This window comes from Aplidium turbinatum, chromosome 10 (genome assembly GCF_918807975.1).
Source record: "Aplidium turbinatum chromosome 10, kaAplTurb1.1, whole genome shotgun sequence".
NCBI lineage: Eukaryota > Metazoa > Chordata > Ascidiacea > Aplousobranchia > Polyclinidae > Aplidium > Aplidium turbinatum.
The window spans coordinates 24079724-24100858 of NC_137481.1; the positions used below are offsets into that span (position 1 = coordinate 24079724).

A 21135-nucleotide genomic window follows, 5' to 3' on the forward strand; every position below is an offset into this window, starting at 1 on the left:
TTGATAATGGTTTGAATTTGGTCAAGTTTAGGTGGCCACCAGATGGAGCTAGTAGTATTTTGGGACTTTGTATTAACTTAGTTGGTTAGATCCATGCTTGTGCTTTTCAACGATCGCAAATTTCTTTAAATTGAACAACAAATCAATAAATGGGAGACAATTTCCTCCTGGTGTGTTTTATTGCAATTTCACCCCGCTTTTCTTTCTTCATAATAGTCTATTCCAATGTGTGTGACGTCATCATTTTGTCTGGTTGACCAACAGGGCGTCTTGTGGAAGAGCACCTTATTATTTGATGAGAATGAATTTACGTACTGTTTAAGTAAAGAAAATTTTGCAATTCTGCCAATTTTGATTTGTGCAGTGACCTTCCAGGTGTTCACCCTAAGAAAAATAAAGTGAGTCGTCCCGGCATTCCACTGTCCCAGGTAGGTAAAGTATATATACAATATATTCCCATCTAGCTTTTTTTACACCAATTAATTGACCCTTTGCTCCAGATTCTATTTAAATTTTGTCTCCCACAAGGATTTAAATTTTCTTTGAATACCGTCAACCGGGGCTACTTTGATACCCGGGGTAACTTTGATCACTTGGGGCTACTTTGATCATTGCTCAAAATCGCCTGAAATTTTTTTTGTACGTGGATAGACTCTTCATGGATATATAAATCATATTTTTGTGGTGGTGGATCCCATGAGGGTTCTGCAAGAGAGGTCGGAACAGGAACAAAATATTCAACTATAGTATACAATACATGTATATTGTATAGGCTATACTAAAGTATAATAGACTTAATGGTGATCCTGACGGATTACGGGCTTTGATTATTATGTAGTAATTAATTATTGTTTAAAAATTCCAATTTTTTGTATTTCTGAGGGGCTACATAGTTATTTAACCCCATGGGCTACATAGTTATTTTACTTGGTTTGGGCCTATGATCAAAGTAGCCCCAACCCGGGGCTACTTTGATCAAATTTTGATTTAAAAAAAACACAGGTAACATAGCTAGTGATTTCGAAAATCACTATGCATACATCCATAGCCAGAATACATAATGTTATGATAAAACACTAATCCATCAAATTCTCTTTGGTTATGGCCCTGATATGATCCGAAAACGCTGAAAATTGATCAAAGTAGCCCCGGTTGACGGTAGCTCAGCTTTTCTTCATTGTGGGAGACCCCAAAGTTTATCTGCTCTGCCTATGGGCAAACCGGGTATAAGAGTCAAACGTAACAGTGTTACGGTCATGTGATGGAGACGTGAGATTTGCCCTGCTATCAAACAACGGTTGGTATCAGCCTCCCCACATGACGGACTGCCTGGCTCGTCATGAGCCGACCTTCTTTCGTTTTGCAGAAAACTAAGCCTGTCTCCCTGGCCCGCTCTGCCATTCTAAATTTTGCCGATGAGTCGCATAGAATTTTTGATCCACACATTCTTTCCACAGGTATATAGCCTACCTAGCCTGGTCCTCAAGACCTAAGCTGGTGGACCTCCTTCTTGAGTGCATCACCACTCCAAAATCACTCCGCTCTCTGCCGCCACGGGTCTGGCAGGCCAGTTCTTTAAAGTCTCTGACCTGGCTATGTTTATTGTGTTCTTCTCGCCATGTCAATTATTTTGCACTTGTACGTTGTCTATCAAAATAAAACAGCTCATCACCTTTGTTTTTTTCCAGCCTATAATGTAGGTGGTAGGCATTTAAAAAAAATACAATAGATTATAACTACTGGTATATATTTATTTAAGAGGAGTTGTAAGTTAGAGTAAGCTCAATTCTCTCAACAAATGGTGTCACACTATGCAAGGTTTGCTTTATCCAATGCAAACTGGGGAATGCCATCCCATGTTTTTTCGCTCCACAATTGAACACAAAAGGTTGTTGAGGTTAGAGGTTTGAAAAGTTGTTTTTAAAAATTGTTTTTTTGCACACTTTTAAATATTTTTAAAAGTGTGTAAAGATTCTCATTTTTTTAGCTCTCTTGTTGAGTTCGTTGATTCTCAATTGGAAAAATTCCTAAATTGTATCTTCATTACATTAGTTAAGAAACTAAACACTAGTTTATCATAACTTTTTGCTTTTAACAAATTGCTGCTTATTGCTAGGTAGGCCTATGTCATTCCTTCTTCTGATTCATCAAATCATTGATATTTTACATTTATGTTCATTTCGTACAGCTACCGCAAAATGACTTCAAACCTTTCTAAATTTTCAAGAAAAACAAGCAGTTTTTTAATAAAAACTATTGACCTTTTTTAATAATTTGTCATATTGCATTATTATAACCTTGTTCACATTTTTCACAATCTTTGCATTGTTAGTCACAATGCTTATTGTTAGTGGTATGATCTGATGTAAAACGCACAGCTACAAACCTGGCGTAAATTTTGGTAAAAAGGTCCGAAGTCATTTTGCGGTAGCTGTACAAATGTTATGTAATTTGTTAAAAGATTATAATTATTACAGATTAATGGTTTCAAAGAAGAAGCGACCATATGGACACTCTGTTAATGTTTCATCGATGCAACTTGACCCTGTGGAGTGCCATTAGTGAGAGTCACATCATTTTGGATCTAATAATCTTTTTCAAGCTGTTGAATTAAATTTTGAAAAGACAGTTCAAATTTTTTGTATATATAATCTTTGAAGTTTTCTTTTAGTAGCTTGCTATTGTTCTAGACTGTTTATCCTTGTATATATAAAAAGTTATTCTTGTGTAACTAGGTTTAACTTTTTGTTTAACAAAATGCATATTGTATTGAAACTTAGTTTAAGTTCAGCACATGCTTTTAATTCGGCAGTGTGAACTTCTTAATCATGATTGTTTAGTTTTATAGCAATGATCATCTGATAACATGGAAATAACAAACACAACTGCAGCTTTTAAATGCTTTGTTGACATTTACAAAGACCAAGGTTTTAACCAAATTATTTTGTTACGGTAACCTTAGACTACGCCTATAGCTTTACCCACAACCACGTACAAAATATGTAAAGTCATATTTTGTATCATGTTTTTGAAGCTCACCCACAAGTTCGGGCACCTGTGTTTCATTACACTGGTTGATATTCTTCAGTTAAATGGAGTTCTAATTTGTAATGCTCAGTTTTGCCACTGTTAAGATAAAAAAAACTAGTTTCAAGCCTTGGCAGACAGTGGCCAATGTGAAGAATTGAAGCTAAAGCTATTCCATGAAAATTAAAGATTTAAAAAGTGTTTGAAAAATGAGATACGGTATCTTAAAAACCCAAAGCGTTTGAAAACACATTAGGAATATTTCTTTAATATGTACAGATGTGTTACTGATACCTCTTTGATTTTTTTCTCTTTCATGCTTTTTTATTTGGTGCTCATAGTGAGAACATACTGTACAGTGTGCACTGTACACTGCGATCACAGATGCGATATAACAATCACATATCTCTGTTTTTTGTTATATGATACAGCTTATTGACTGCTGGAACTGATCGAAACATTTCTATTTATAATGCGTGGACTTCTGGTGGAAATTTGCCAAAAGTTTCCAGTGTACGAAGGTTGGTGTTTTAAAGTTTTGTAATTCATGTTCCAACTTCCCATACATAATGATTAAACCTTTGCTCTAAACCAGGTGTCTGAAGACTCACAGCATTGCCAAGTGACTGTTTGCTTACCACACAGCTGATCTAGTCGAATGCATTTAAGCATTTTGAACAGAATATAGACAGTTGCATGAATTATCAAGTTTTGTAAAATCTGGGTAAGTTTAAACCTTTCAGAAGAGGTGTGAGAAGATTGAGAGTCAATTATCACCCCTGGAGATCACGAGACATAATGTTTAGCAAAAAGCAAAAAAATTTTAAATGACTCTTATAACTCTCTGGTGTCACAAGAAAATTAATTCTTCAAATGCAAAAAAAAAATTTAACTCTGGTGAATGCAAGTTTCTGATATGCACCAGTACTTTCTAAATTATTGTCAAAGCATTGAACCAGTCCTTTGACTACTATTGAATTGGATTCTATGTTTATTGTTTCTATAGAAAGTTTTATAGGATATCTTTTAATTTGTCTTATATATATATTTCCTGTTTGTTTCAGGGAAAATAACTACAATCACACACTTGCAATTAGTAACATACAGTGGTATCCACATGACACTGGTATGTTTGTTACAAGTTCATATGATGGCACAGTTAAAGTTTGGGATACCAACAAATTTAAGGTAAGAAATAAACTGCTTTGTATTTCACATTTGCATCTATATTCTACCAAACATGATTGTTGAGCTATTTTGTAAAAGAAAGCTCACTCTCATGAACAAAGATTTTTCTTTGGAAAGACCTATGTACGTTGTACAAATGTACGTAGTATATACATTACATAGTACATACAGATAGGAAGCAGTGCAGTTTGTTTTATGATTTTATTGGTCAAATAACCATATAATCCTCCTTGCCAAAAATCTTACTTTTCAAAAATAATGTTGCATGGTATGAAAATGCATAAAGGAACATTGTTCCTCGTATTTTCTTTTTTGCCATATACCAGTAAACTGTAACACAGAAGAGCTTGGTTTTGTGGATTACAATTACAGTACATGAGTACAATTTATTATAACAGTCTCTTTTACAATTAATTTTGTATTTATATGTCTATATTTATAATTATATGTCTATCAATGAGAAAACAGGATACAATTACTAATATATTATTATATACATTAAGTTCAACTGTATACATTGGCAATTATTTTGTCTTATCAAAGCCATTGTTGTTCATGTTCGGCAATGTAATGGTGTAGCTTTTAATTTTCTTTTTAAATGTAACCAGCCTGCTGAGACCATGCTGATCACTCATCCTGTATGCGATCACCACCTGTCGTCATTGGCTACTAATCATTCCCTGATTGCAGGTGGGCATTGTTTGAACGACTGATTTTCAGTCTGGAGTGTCGTTAGTATACAGTTATAGTGCAAAGTCAAATTTACCTTACAATTTCATTTTATGTATATTGCAGATATGTAATTCCTGATGAGGACACACGTACGTGTCGAAAACGTTAGAGTTTATTTTAATTATGGGGCATTCCATATATAATCATCAGATTTTTTCAAATTTTGTAACCACTAGTCACAGATTTTGCTTATTTTGACATATTTTATATATACATACTAAAAAATGATGAAAATAGCAAAAAAAAATTTTGAATTATCTTTATTGGGGGCCGAGATAGAGCGCTTTGAATTTTCGGCCACTAGTAGGATTTTGAAAGCTGAGCACAGCCATTTTTTCATTTCGCACCTTCATTTTTTGGCAATAACTCTTTACCTTGAACGATTTTCATAATGAAAACATGCATTTTACCAATTTAAGACCCAAGGAATTCATTTTTGCACTTTAAAATATGCTAAGATGAATATTTAAAATGGTAATTTAGGTATAAAGTTTTTCTTATTTTATTTTTGATACGCTAACTTTGGGGGAATATTTCGGAGCGTTGGGAAAAACGTGCAAAAATTTTTTTTTTCTTTAGACAAAGCAATTGAAGTATAATACTTTTACCAAATTTGGTTGATGTAAGTTTTGCATAAACCAAAATATTCAACTTAGAAAATATCAACCCATATGATCAAAAAAATGAATATTATTGAAACATAACTGATGCTTTGTCACAATGTTTGTAGGGTTCCGCCATATTATCGTGTGTTTCTTTATGAATTTTTGATGCACTGTCAAATTACCAATGTTTTATTATTCAGCTGATATCACACAGCTAGTCTGATCAAAAGTTTGTGACACTTGTGCCCTAAGTGGTGTATTAACGTCTCACATAGTGGTACACACTTAGTCTGTGTGTGTACACAACACCAGAACACTATCTTACTATTGTAATGCTACTAATATGACTCAAAATTACAAAGATTTTATGTCCATGATTGTATGTAACACAGAAAATAAGATGTGCGCAATGTGCATGGTGCATAGATGTGAAAGTTGTCCTGGAAGAGAAGTTTTACACCAATTTTTAACAGAAAAGCTAGCAGGGGAATCTGAGGATGACATTGTTTATAGCCTACACAATGGCAGTCCACTGATCGATCAACTCTAAAAACCTTAGTTTCTTCATCATCTTTCATAGACATTCTAACACAAGCAGTGGACAAGCTTACAGCACACTCTTTTATAGCTAAGTATCTGTCAGAACGCAAACAAACACTAAACTTTGAAAGCTGTATTGCTATTTTAGATATTGCAGAAAATTACAAGTTTGTTGTTCAAGATGAAGTGCAATCATTCCACTGGAATGTCAATGCTCAATACATCCAGTGGCATTTTATTACAAGAATTCTGAAGATAAATTTGTCCAACAGTAGTAGTAGTAGTCCAGTTTTAATCCGGTGATGTCCCCGAGGGTGGTCGGATCCAACAATCTATGTGTTTTATTTCAGATGATTTGTGCCATGATACAGCATTTAGATTTGTCTACAAAATTTTTAACAAATTACAACTTTTGTACGCCTTTAACTAAACGAAAAAATAAAAAAAATCGAATATTTTGCTGATGGATGTACAGCTCAGTACAAAACTACAAAAACCTGCTTAACCTCTGTTACGGTATCATAAAACTGATTTTGGAATGGATTGCTCCTGGACTTTTTTTTGCCACCAGTCATGGTAAGTCTTCTTGTGATGGAATAGGAGGCACAGTGAAATGATTGGCCATTAGAGCAAGTTTTTAATGACCTTACTCAAACCAAATTCTCGATTTTGATGCATTAATGAAATTCTGTAAAGAGTACATAAAAGGCATACAGGTTTTTGACATTCAAAGCAATGAACTTGAAAGAATTCGACACAATAGAAAGGTAGGTTCAAGGCTCCACTGTACATGGCACACGATCTTTTTATTATTTTGAACCAAAATCTTCTCACAGTATTGCATGTAATAGGATTAGTGATGATAAAGAATTTACTGGAATACACAAATTCTTTGAAACTACTGCCTCTCTTTGACTATGTTGCATTCACATACGATTTATATTGGTGGTTTGGCATGGTGCAAGAAGTTTTTAGGGACGCAGGAGATGTCAACATCAAGTACATGGCACCTCATGGACCATCTCAATATTTCTATTGGCCGAGGGATGATTTCTGCTGTGTTCCTTCTGAGCATATTTTATGTGTTGTTTCACCTCCTAGCCCTGTAACAATATCTGGACGCAACTATGTAATCAAAGAAGACTTGAAGAAAATTGAACAAACCTTCTATGACCTTTTGTAGAATGTAGATACTTGTGTACTGTGAAAACTCGAAATGGCCCGTTTCGGCGAGTCCGATTCGGAGAGTTTCCTATTCGGAGACAGCCTTTTTCGGAGAGTTCCCTATTCGGAGATTTTTTGAAATTTTTTTTGAAAATTATCGGGTGCCGTAGCCTAATTATCATTGCCGTTTTTACATCGTTTTAACGTCGCTAAACGTTGAAATCGTGCAAAACAAAATAGAAAATTATCGGTAGAGCTCGACCGATATATCGGCCGATATCAGGTGTAGCCGATATATTGTATCGGCTATTTTTCGCCGATAAACATCGGCCAGCAAAAGCAAATTCAAAACCAGCCATACGTGCCTTTAGAAGAAACACAAGTTGCTCAAACGCGCTTGCATAGCACGAACAATTGTTGCGAGAATATAATTTCCAGCCCATTCTAGTGCGCGCATCTAGAAAATCTTAATACTGTATCCCTTAGCTTCCATTCAAGCAGGAAAACGTTCGATTGTTACGTTGCTTCAACGATTGGTGACATTGCATCAGCGTAACTAAGGTGAACTCTTCGCTAAGAATCGGTGGAAGTACCGGTGCACTTCTACACTAACCACGCGCAACTTATTTCAAGTCTTACGTCACAATGTTTGGCTTTGATCTCCGAGTGATATTGTTAAGGCAAGATTCGTTACAAAATTAGATCATACGAGTAGGCTATCATAGCAAGATGCAGCAAAATTTGTCAAGTTTTGGTATTACAGTAAGAAAGAAAAGGCCCAGGGAAAATTAACTTTTGCTCATATGACATGCAAAAATAAACCCAAAGAAAAAATCCTAGTGAAACTTTGCACAGAAGAAAATAGCAGCGTCATTGTAGAAGTTGCAAAAATAAACCCCAAAAAAAAAGCCTAGTGAAACTTTGTAGAAGTTTTCCGACCCGTGCCCAGAGCATTGTGACGCAAGAAGCCACACGACCTTGTTCGGTGGAAGTTAATCAGTTATGCAGCGTATTGCAGCTACACGGCGCTTTGACTCTCCAAGCGCACCTCGTTGGTCTGATGAAAGCCTTCGCTGAAATTTTAAAAAGCCTTACAAACCGTAGCCATACCTCTTAAATGGCGAAGAATTCCGACCGGACACGTTTGTCCGCCGTCAGCAAAAACGAATTTCGAGGCCTGAGTTGTTTCTTTTTTGTTCGGTGTTTTTTTGTGATTAGTGTTAAGAATGATTTTTTCATTACAGCAGCTAATGCATAAACTTTCTTGGACTGGTTTGTTGCTTAATAACTTTGTTGGTAACAAACTTTTCGTAGCTGATATATATCGGCCGATATATATCGGTATCGGCCTAAAAATTTCATAAATATCGGTATCGGTCTGAAAAAGTGATATCGGTCGAGCTCTAATTATCGGGTATCGTAGCCTATTTACCATTGCCGTTTTTACACACGTTGAAATCGTGCAGAGAAAATAGAAATAAAATGTTTGAACAATTAAATGAAAATTCGTCATGTCAGTTCAGTTGAGTTGTTTTTATTTGTGACCATCATATCAAAAACAATACACGTCAACATAGCAAAGATCGAGAAAAAGGTAGAAGCGACAAAACGCGAACGTTAAAACGTGCTTGTGACCGAATAAGTGATTGAGTTAAAAGAAATTTGGCACGGCCGCAACACCTTCAGAAAAATTTAAGATATGAAGGGAATAAAAAAAAGATGTCAACGTTGAAATACCGTAGCCTAGCTATCCCGACCAGCAGAAATTGCCGTTTCTACATCGTTTTAACGTCGCTAAACGTTGAAATCGTGTAGAAAAGAGAACTTTATCTGACTAGGATACGCATACTAGGATATTCCACAACATCGTTTCTTTTATAGTTGAAATTATCGAAGCTGTAGATGAGTGGGGTTTAGACCTAACCATTGAGATCTTAAAACTAAAAAGCGAATTAAATTTATTTTTGAACTATTAATGTTTGCTCAGATAAAATTGACATGTATCCTGCGTCGCCTTCTGCATGCAAACTTAGAATATATATATTAGAATCCTCAACTATTACAAAATTCTAAATCCAACGACGCTTTCTGTTTATTTACAGTAGAGAATTTTGTATTTTATTCCACAAAATCGTTTCTTTTATAGTTGAAATTCTCGAAGCTTTAGATGAGTGGGGTTTAGACCTAACCACTGACATCTTAAATCATATTTATGACACCGGAAAGACCCTAGTGATATGGTACGTTCCATATTCATAACTTTACCAAAGAAAACCGGAGCAACAGAATGCTCACTCCACAGAACAATTAGCCTTGTGAATCACCTAACAAACATCTTACTCCGAATCATGATGATGAGATTGAGACCAAAACTACAATCGGAAATTTCAACAGCACAGTGTTTATTTGTTCCAGACAAAGGGACCACAAAAGGAATTTTTACATTAAAAATGATAACAGAGAGATGTATGTCCGATTCTTCTGTTTATTTAGAGAATTTTGTATTTTATTCCACAATATCGTTTCTTTTGCATTCTTGCATTTTATCCAGTGTTTACCTTTGAGTGCCTTCCCAGACGACAAAATCCGTCATGTTTACATTGATTCAACGTCTGCAGACGTTCAAATCAATGTAAAAATGACCAATTTTGTTGTCTGGGTTAGTTCAAAATATGTGTTTTACATCAAAACAACAGTTTTCATGATTAACAATAGGGGTTAATGAGATAAAGTCTCAGCGAAAACGTGTCAACTAAAAAACACAGTTGCCAAATAGCGTTTGCCATAAAAGATGAAGTTAAAACCTAAGTGGCAGTTTAGAGTAAACTTATAATTTTTAAATAATTAATTTTTAAAATTAATAATAATAATAATTTAAAAAAAAAAATTCAAAAAATCTTCGAATAGGGAACTCTCCGAAAAAGACTGTCTCCAAATAGGGAACTCTCCGAATCGGACTCGCCGAATAGTAGCAGACCCGTGAAAACTGATTCTTAATTACCCAATCAGAAAATTGGCTTAATCAACCACTTAAAAAACTGCTATTGATGCATCCAACCTTAAAAGTTAATGAAGTGATTTCTGTTTGTGTTGTTTGTATTGAGATCTCTTGCAATGTTTATGGTACGGTACATATAAGTTTACTGAGTTTGTCATTCTGTTCTAGTTTAAGACAAAGGAATAAAATAAAGCAGAACTAAGGCAATAGGGATACACTGTCCACAAATACACTTGCAAAAGATGTTCAAAGAGCATTTGATGTGCTCTAAGTCCTATGTTTTAACTTTATAGCCATTTTTTCATAACAATTTAAGTTAAATTACTGGTGTTTTCTAAGTTGATTATTTTGGTTTATGCAAAACTTACATCAACCAAATTTGGTAAAAGTATTATACTTCAATTGCTTTGTTTAAAGAAAAAAAAAAAAATTTTTTTGCACGTTTTTCCCAACGCTCCAAAATATTCCCCCAAAGTTAGCGTATCAAAAATAAAATAAGAAAAACTTTATACCTAAATTACCGTTTGAAATGTTCATCTTAGCATAATTTAAAGTGCAAAAATGAATTCCTTGGGTCTTAAATTGGTAAAATGCATGTTTTCATTATGAAAATCGTTCAAGGTAAAGAGTTATTGCCAAAAAATGAAGGTGCGAAATGAAAAAATGGCTGTGCTCAGCTCCCAAAATCCTACTAGTGGTCGAAAATTCAAAGCGCTCTATCTCGGCCCACAATAAAGATATTTCAAAATTTTTTTTTGCTATTTTCATCATTTTTTAGTACCGTATGTATAAGATATGTCAAAATAAGCAAAATCTGTGACTAGTGGTTACAAGGGGTGTTTGATTATAAATGGAATTATCCTTATGTTATATTTGTCTATGTAATACATCATGGTAAACCCGCTGAAGTTACTTTGTTTTATTTTTCTATGGTTCAACAAAGCAAACTCTCTTCCAAAGCTTTATCAACCAAGTATATTTTACAGTAATGTTATCGAGCGGTATTTCATCTCTGGTGGCACTTGTTACATGAAAAGCGTAATGACTTCACCAATCAGTGAGGCACATGATTGCTCTTTGTGTTACAGCCACCTCTTCATGTTACGTGAGGCTAGCTGACATGAGGAATGGTTCTACTGCGCATGTTCTTAAAGGTAATTACGACTGTAATCTGCATAAGCCTGATTAACATGCTTGTCAAATTTAAGTTAAAAAATAATTCAAATTTAACCTTGTCATTGACAAGCTTGTTGTATGTGTTTTCGCTAGTTTTGTAGATTTCGCTAGTTTCGCTAGTGAATCCGGCCACTCTCGGTAACGGGGACATCACCGGATTAAAACTGGACTACTACTAATAACTTACTACCACTACTGTAGTTGATTATAAGTGCCTATCTGTTCATTCACTCATTCGCTTTCCACTCTCTTTCACTCTATATGACTCATCTTTCTTCATAACTTACTATTCCTCTCAACTTGTTTCAACTTGTCTATCCCAGTGTTTCTTTTGTTGGCATCGAGTGAAAACATTTTGTTGTTGGTATTTTCTTCAGCAGTCTACTGTGGAATTGGAATATCAATACGCAAAAAAGACGCGCTCTATCGCCCTTGCGTGGCAATTGAATGTGCCAAATTAGAACACTAGGTTTCGCGTCGATCCGTTGTAGAAGTTTAATGTAGAATTGTAGCGTATCGTACATTAATAAAAGTCAGTGGCGTAACTAAGGAGGGGAGGCAATCGCCCCCTCCCTGTGAAAATGCAGCTAATAAAACGTTAATCAGGGAAAACACTTTTTGATTGGACTTCTGTATCTATAGTGCAGTACAGTAGCTCGCCTAATTTACCCAGATACGTTTAAACACATTCGTTTTCCTTGATCCAGCTGAAAACTAAATCCAGCCTATATGTCACAATTGATGATGTGACATCTTGATTCAGCATATGCGATTTTTAGGAACTGTCATTTATAGCATTTTTCCTTCAGTTATAACTTATAACCAAACCAGAATCAGCAAGTGCAGTCTGTATAACCAGGTGCGGTAATAGGCATTGCGTAGTTATGGGGATTTGCGTAGTCATGGCGGTAATTGGCATTGCACTCCTGAAGTATTTTGTACATGCGATCGACCAGCAAACTTGTAAGCTATTGAAAAGCTGTAGAAAAGTTTGTTAAAAAGATGTATTTCTTTGATTAAATTTGTGCAGCATCAGTAGTCTGTTTTGTTTGTTTGTCGTATCCAGGCTTACACCTGGTGGTTGAAGATTTAGATTAAGTGGACGGGAAGGCAAGGAAGCCAATCTTCGTTCGTGTCCACCTTCAGGCGTGCCTTTAAGTGTCCTGCCAAAGACGCAGCTGCATGCTCATGAGCAGTTTCGAACCGGCGCCTTTTCGACTGCCGTTCCAGCGCTCTCACCACTCGGCTATGCAGCCGACAAATCAGTAGTCGGAGGCAGTGCAGATATGCAATTTTGTGGTTTACGTTTTGCTTACCAGCACTCCAGCAGTCGACTATAATTTCGAATACTTGTTTCTAGGCACACTTCAAATCCAATATCAGGCCTTAAAACTCGTGTTTTTTTCCGGCAGCCATCGTGGCCTACCTAGAGCTCCTTCTCGGCGGCCAAATCTGCGTGCTTGGAGGCCAAAATACAATAACGATAGCACAAGTAAATAGTATTAAACTTGCAACAATGTTAAAATGATCACTTAGTGTTGTTGAAGTCTGGGCGACGTCCTGCAATAGAATCGTTGTACCACGCATTAAATGCTTTATCGGGATTGTAATCCGGTATTGCGGGACCATCTAACGACCCTAAATTGTTTTAACTGCTCGCAGCTCAGTAAATTGTTTCAACTGCATACCGCCTTTCATAAAACCTGACCATTTATTCCGTTATGATGTCAACATTGCGGGTGTGAAGTCACTAACCCACAGCGTTCTCAACTATGAAGACACGTGTTTTCCCCTCGGATGTCAACCAAACTAGTTCTCCTTTTTAACAACGATTCAATGTCCGACAACATTGAATCGATATAAAAACGACAATATTGCCAGCCGATGTAAATTAGCACTTCAGATTAACACTTCGTTAAAATAAACATCGGGAATTGCAAACAAGACTTACAGCGCTGGTGATCGCAGCTGGATATATTCAATACAACAGTAGTGACTATGATGCGCTGACCTAATTCTGCGTCACTCTTTGATACTACATATTTTCGACATTTAATCCACGATCATTCTATTTCGAAATTAAATAATTGGCTAGAAGACACCGGCGGCCAAACTTGGCCGACGGAGGAGGTAGCACCGGCGGTCATTCAAGCACTACTTAGCGGCCATGGCGGCGATGGCCGCCGGCTGCTTTAAGGCTTGAATATGAACATTAGATAAGTAGACTACTGAGTTGCATTTTGTACGAAAGGCATTTATTGACGTACTGAAGCCTACCATTGAACCAACCAATTAGGCCTAATCCAGTCTATTTATTCTTCCTACTGTTTTGGTTTCATATAACTTAAATAAAGCGTTCACCCTCTATAAAAGCATTATTTGACAGAATTTTCTATTGATTTAGGCTGAAATTACTCTTAAAATGAGCAAGTTTAAGGCAATTTTTTTAAAAATGTTTTGGGGAGGCCCCCCAGATTCCCCTTGCAGCTACTCAATTGGTCTTCCCAAGATTTTGTGTTGGTTACCTGCGCAGTACCAGTACAAAAAAGCCTTCCAAAGTTAAGCTTTTAGCCTCAATTAAAATATAATGTTAACCTAAATTTTAAAGCAATTTATATCGCCTTCGTTTATAACGTCACTGAAAATGTTGCCCCTCCTGGAAAAGCCTTGCCCCCCAGTAAAATTGATCTGGTTACGCCACTGATAAGGGTGCCCTGAAAATATTATATTAAATGAATAAAAAATAAGTTGCTGACAAAGTAGTTTTCTATTTCAGTTGTAACCCTGACATCACTCGCGGCTGTTTACCACACCAAGTATTAGTCGTGTTTTTGTATATTGATAGGTAGGTGGAAGTGACAAAAATCATTTGTATGCAAAGCAATGGGGTTCGCATTTGGTAGCCTGCTGGGTTTCTTGTACAAATCGTATATCGATTTTGTAAATCAATACTTGGCGCAAACTTTTGTGGCTTGCTACATGCTGTTATGGAAAAGTATTGCAACTGTGGGTTTTACGAAATTAAGAGGACAAATGAACGTTTAAATTACGTTCAGATATATACATGCCTTAATTAAGGTGGAAGTTGTTAAAACTCCTGGGCATTTATGTTGTGTGCTTGAGAATTCTGACTTCACTGCGAATTTCACAAGTTATTCAGCTTCTTTGTCACGCCACCGAGCATCCCCATAAAATCTTCCTGTTTTGACATCATTGAGCGGTGTTTGTAGGCAAGGCTATTGCCATTATCGATGCTGTTGCTTCAAGAGTTCTTGTGTACGTCAGTATTTCTGGTGCAGGGCCACTATTCACCGAGCTGGTGAGGAAGTTTTCTTCGAAAGGCATTGACTTTGAAGATAGACGGAAGAGGAAACAGGAACGTCGAAAAAGAACATGGAAAGAACAGGTGAAGAATGAAGTAGAAAACTTCGAACTAAAGGAAGAAGATGCAACGGATAGAATAAGATTGAGAACAGGAGTGAAGGCAATCACTGCAAGGAAAGAATCGGCTAACCCCACTAGTGGGGACAAAACCGAGTTGGATGATGATGAGGCGCAACGTTACTGAGCAAACTTGACAGCAATGGAGGTTGTGTCGTTTCAGAAATGTTTTAAGTGAATCAGATTAAAAGTGTCCTTTTTTTAGGATATTTTAAATGAAAAAGCGGTGTTCGTAAAAATCATATAATTTTGACGGTTTCTTCTACCAACCTCTAAAACCCTAAATTAATCTACAGTATCTCCCCACCATGCAGCGTTCAAACTACGCGATCTACAGGTCAGTTGGGCTTAGAAATCCTTTCAAAGCTTTATCACCGATTGGTCAAAATGTCGCTGTTCAAGCAGAACAAATTCTATGGAACTATTTACTGCTTTCAACTATGTTTGACCAAGACGCGGCTAATCATTAACGGTTATACTAAGACAAGATAGTCCGAGTTGACGACTCTCATTAAATTGACAAAAAATGGTTCGCCGTAAGTACATAGAAATACATCCTTCTCTGCAAACACGATTAACTATCGGCCCATTCTTTCTACCTTGGTTCTTGAATTGTCTGAGGTTGCCATTACAGAGAGGTTGTTACAATGTAAACAGTTTCTAGTCTTTTTATATATGCTAAGGAATATTTAGTTTGTCTTCACAAGAGCGCAACTTATATCGTTCCTGCTACAAGACGTCATCACATTGCCTCCATTCGATGTAAAGTTATGTTTCTTAAATCTAATTTGGCAAAGTTTAGCTCAAGACAAATTCCGCTTGGTCATGTCTTGCGCATCCTAATGCACACATAGGTGTGGCCCTTGTGAAAAGTTATCATCCAGCTCAGAAAAAAAACGATCAAACAGTTCAGTTCACGTTAACACACATCGTAAACTGACGTGATGCTATTTGCTGTATGTGCTTTTTCACGTTCTACAAGCTAATTTCTTCGAATCTTACGGTTTTTCCTACTTGCCCTACAAAATCTGGTAATGCTAAGTCTCCATTTGCTGTGAAAACCTTAAGTGAAAGTGACTTTAGAGAATGACTGGTAACAGTTTTCGATCTTGATTGCTTGAAGTCCAGACTGGTCGTTTTTGGAAAAGCTATGTTTGGCTGCATTTTATTTTCTAATTTTACATCAGGACAACTTTTGTTTTGGTGGTTTCGCAGTCTATGGAGATTTTACGGTGTTTGGAATCTTTGCATTTGCTGATGCTATTGTAAAAAATTCTGTTGGGGAGAATAAAAGATTGAACTGGTAGCATGATTGTCCACCAACAAGTTAATGTTACTGTTCACAGAGAGCTCATTTTTGATTGGTACTGCTCTATACTACAGCACTGCAATCGTAGTGCTTGTATTTTTGTTTCGTTGCCTCAATTTTTATTATTGGCCACGAAGGATTTACACTGTTCTTACAATACAAAATTGTTTAAGTGAACAAAACTTCATGCCTTGATGACTTGTTCCATGTTCTTATTAAACTACCAGTTGGGCCAAGTTCTACCATAAGTTGTTGGTTAGTTTGGTCGTGGTTGACAGCAGTTCAGGGACATGGTCCACACGAACCCTTTCTTTACATCACTAGGTCTCTTTCTGAGGGCCCATCCTTTTACCATCTCAGGTTGGTAATGGTTGCCATGACCACAAAAGAAGCTACTGGAGAGCAAGCCGCCTTTGTGTTATCATCTGCAATATCTTCTCTATTTTGATGAACCAAAAATGGCACAATCGTTGATGATATGATGAAATGAAACACCCATATTAAATGATATACTCTAATAATAAAAAAGTTTTTTTTATGTCACAGGTTGTGGTTCTTGAAGGATCGAAGTAAAGTTACGTTTTGCTGCTGTGGCGTAACTTCACGAGAATCCTAGCTATCAGAGCAACATAAATTATAGAAGGGACAAAGTGTAGTTATTGTGGTAGTACGGTGAAAGTCGTATATATCTGTCATCTATATCCAACATTTCATTGCTATCATATCCCACGTTTTGTTGGTCGGGTTAAATTCCTTTTATGGCAGTTAGGTTTGTCAGTAGAAATTCTTTTTTGTTTATGCAAAATATTTTGTTGGTGTATTTGGATTTGCAATTGATATTTTTTGCTCGGCGACGTGATACTTTTTACGATAGCAGTTCCTGTAACTGTACAGTCAGGCCCGGATTAAGGTCAAATGGGGCCCCTGTGCTAATGAATTTTATGGGGGCACTTACCAGCTTACGTGGAGCGTAATGGAAGTAAGCTGGTTTTGCTTGCAGAGGAAACCGAGCCTTGCTTAGGTAAGTTAGATAACTTTGAAATAGCACGTGATCGATGATTAAATAAGCATGTGCAAATTAAGTCAACAATGTTTACGTTATAATGGATGCAAAATCACACACATTAAATCAACGAAACCGTGCAAGGGAAAACATTGTAGCAAGGGACCACTGTTAGTACTGCACACTACACTGCAAATCAAAATGAAAGGTTATTCTGAATTTTTATTCTAAACTGCTCTTTCATTCACTTCTAACTACGTAAATAGGATTTAGAAAACTAACATGAAATTCAGTCGAACGACTTTTTTCTGGCTATTGATAAATGTGTTACTTTTTTAGACAGAGGGGCCCCACTTTTCTTAATTTTTTTTCTTAAAAATTTTTTTCAGGAAAAATTTGTTATTTTATTTATTTCATTTTTAGGAAAAGTGGGGCCCTCTGTCTGCGGGGCCCCTGTGCTTTAGCACACCCTAGCACAATGGTTAATCCAGGCCTGTGTACAGTAGATAGTCTTTGTTTATAATAAGTTTCTCTTGTGACGATGGAATGCCTGGCAGCAATCAGGCAGCTAATCGCTTCCTTGAAGCAGCAGCGAGAGCCAGGAAGTGTTGCATTAGCTAATAGAAATCCAACAGCGCCAGTTTGCAATGAAATTGGAAAGTTTTTAAAGTAGCTATTGGCAGTAGCGTTGTCATGCGAAATAACAGGGCAACCTTACATTGTAGTGTATCGTCTGCGAATGACCGCCCATGGTCTGCGTTTATACGGCGTGCACAGGTTGAACAATTGATGCATTTTTGTCTATTTTGCATTATCCTAATGTGCTCAAAAACATATGAAGTAGCGTTTTGATTATATCGTGTACTGTACACACTGTACAGTGTACACATACCACTCCTTCCATGGACCTAGAATGGTTCCAATCACCTTTTTCCTTCGTGTAGAAATGCGCTATAGACGGATTCTACTTGATGCACAGAGCACAGTGCAGTCAAGGTAGTATATTCGCTTCTCTCTATTCATAATCTTGATCACTCAAAGACCGATACGGTGTTGTGATGTACTGCCAAGCCACATAAGCGAATGCGGAAGTATTCACTTTTTGATCTTTCATCTATGGAATTTGTTGTTTTTGAAAGAACGGATGTGACGTGTCGTTTGTTGGTCGTACACCGTTGCATTTCCATGGTGAACGCACATTTGCAGATGACTTTACACTGCTCTGCACCATCGGATTTGCGGTTTGTAACATTGAAATAACATTCGTAAGATGCTTTTGAAAAATACCTTAAATGGGCTTGCAAGAATGAAGAAGTGCTGATGCCTGCACAGTGGTTTCAAAGTTCTGCGGGCTTGCTTCCGCATGTTGAAGCACTTGTCAAAATAGCGACGGTAACTCAGCAGGTCATCGTTTCGAGAAGTTACCAAAAAGATACATTTTATATCCATGCGTGATTTTATTGGTTGTTTCTTGCTGCATGAACTTACACTTCCTAGACAAACCTTAGGTGAAGGTGAGATCAAAGATCCCTGTAACGCAGAAATTGCAAAGGCTCTGAATTTGAAACTACGCCATACTACATAATTAGCAGGGTAACTGGTTTTGTGTCCTGCTATATCTTGTCTTTACCTGGTAAACTTGAAACCAGCTATGTAGTGACGTAAGAACAAACTGCTGGTTGAAGAGCTACCAGCCAAGCAAGGTATAAAATATGAAAACTCACATCTGATTATAGAAAGCAATGAACTAATATGGTGCAAAGCTCGACTCTTTACTTTTTATTTTTTGCATTTACTTTTGTTAACGATTCATTGTTAATACGAGCTTGTACTCATACGGAGGAAGCCAACCTTCCCACTGTACTGATAATGTACGTCGCGAGTTCTCGTCATTGCAACTGGTTTGCACTCAAATTTAAAGTTTCGTGTCAGCTTTTGGCTACCTGGTTGTGAGCGTTTGAACCGGGTTCGTCTTTCCATGCTGCCTGATGGGAGTAGACGGGTCTGTCAAGAAAGTTTATTCAAAACCAGCAGGACTAATTGCATGTACAATTGTACATTAAGCAGTCAATTTGCTTATTGATTGATTTTTACAAAGACTTCTGATTTTCAATATATCGGTGTATTTTTCTCTGACGGAATAAGTTCATTAAGTTATCATCTGCTTGCTTAAATAAAATTGTGCGCTAACTTTTGGCAACTCTGGTACAACACATCCAGGTTGCCCAAGCTCTTCAGTTTGTCCACAGACGCATCGATCATTGTTCTAAAACGTTTTATTTTTGTTTCCAGGTCATCGTGGGAACGTCTTGTGTGTCAAGTGGTCCCCAAAAGATGAATATCTTCTCACATCTGGGAGGTAACTAAGCTTCAAATAATTGCAATGACAAGTCGTTCATGAAGCCAAACCATAGCGCAACTTGTTTAGAACCTGATGAACTCAGAGTTTTTTTTTGTCAAATTCATCGAACCTATGTCAGACCTCTAAGCTCCCGACGGCCATAGCCTCCGAAACTACCGCGCCGGTAGGCCATGTTTGGTCGCCGACTTCCACAAGCCAACATTTCTTCACTCCGTTCCCAGACAGCAAAGTCCGTCATTTTTACATTGATTTCAACGTCTGCATACGTTGAAGCGATGTAAAAATGACGGATTTTGCTGTGTGGGTTGGTATTTGAAACTTTTTTCTTCACTTGCGTTCGTATTACTAACTTTTTTTTCCATTTGCGTTCGCACGTGAAACTTTTTTCTTTTTTAATTTTTTTTACATGCAAGGCAAAGTAATATTGCTAACAAATTTGGCAAAAAGTCTGACCGTCGACCTATAAAAAGTGAAAAACTTGAGCACTCTACATCTACTTGAGAAGCAGTGCATTTAAATATAACTGCAAATACAGTGCCGGCAAAAAAAATCTTTACATTCAGTCGGCAAAAAAAAACAACTTTACATGTAAAATCTGCACAAGTTCTTAGCTTACTGTTCCCGCCAAAAGCATTGCGTCACAAAAACGCTTATACTTACATCATTAGCTACTCTCTGGCAACACTTCACCGTAAAGCCATTGCTCTGCGTGCCTGATGTTGCTTTCCAGCTTCGTGAGTAGTAACTAAGGGGGGTGAAATCGCACAATATTTTTCATTTTCTCAATGTTTCGAAGTCTTGCAAAAAAAATTTCAAAGACTAAAATGGGTCGAAAGAAGAAGCAAATGGAAGAAAAATTTCGTGCCTTGACTTTTTGAGAGAAGGGAGATTCTGTGATTCTTGTAAGCAGAGATATTGGGGTCTCTAGAGAGGCAATGTATCAACTAAAATCTTAACAATGAGTGAATATTTTACTTTTTTAGTTGATAAATTGCCTCTTTTGAGACCCCAATATCTCTTGCTACAGCAATCACAGAATCTCCCTTCTCTCAAAAAGTCAAGGCACGAAGTTTCTCTTCCATTTTCTTCTTCTTTCGACCCATTTTAGTTTTTGAAAAAAAAATTGCAATACCTTGAAACTTTGAGAAAATGAAAAATATTGTGCGATTTCACCCCCCTTACTACTCACAAAGCTGGAAAGCAACACTAGGCACGCAGAGCAATGGCTTTACCGTGAAGTGTTGCCAGAGAGTAGCTAATGATGTAACTATAAGCGTTTTTGTGACGCAATGCTTTTGGCGGGAACAGTAAGCTAAGAACTTGTGCAGATTTTACATGTAAAGTTTTTTTTTTTGCCGACTGAATGTAAATTTTTTTTTTGCCGACTGCTGAACTTGTAAAACGTGACCTTGTAGCCCTGAACATGGACTCCGCCAACCCAATAAATCGCGAGGTGTGGAGGGGAAGACTTCGTTCTCGACAGACAGACAGGCCATACCCTCGACATGAGGATTAATTCATGGCCTGTATAATCAAAATTGGTTGATGATAATGAATGTAAAGATTTGTTTTGCCGGCACTGTATGTTCC

At 36.9% G+C, this 21135-nt stretch overlaps 1 protein-coding gene across 1 annotated transcript in view; it reads left to right on the forward strand.

Annotated features, from left to right (window-relative positions):
* The first annotated feature begins 1701 nt into the window (after positions 1–1701).
* The window catches only part of LOC145777911 (DNA excision repair protein ERCC-8-like), a 32674-nt gene continuing 13240 nt past the window's right edge, over positions 1702–21135 (forward strand). Inside the window, exons 1-7 of the mRNA XM_082589269.1 lie at positions 1702–1897; positions 2478–2561; positions 3459–3548; positions 4092–4215; positions 4824–4905; positions 11343–11408; positions 19476–19542. Of these exons, the coding sequence (XP_082445395.1) occupies positions 1812–1897; positions 2478–2561; positions 3459–3548; positions 4092–4215; positions 4824–4905; positions 11343–11408; positions 19476–19542 (599 nt within the window). The 5' untranslated portion in view covers positions 1702–1811. The remainder of the gene's footprint in view (positions 1898–2477; positions 2562–3458; positions 3549–4091; positions 4216–4823; positions 4906–11342; positions 11409–19475; positions 19543–21135) is intronic.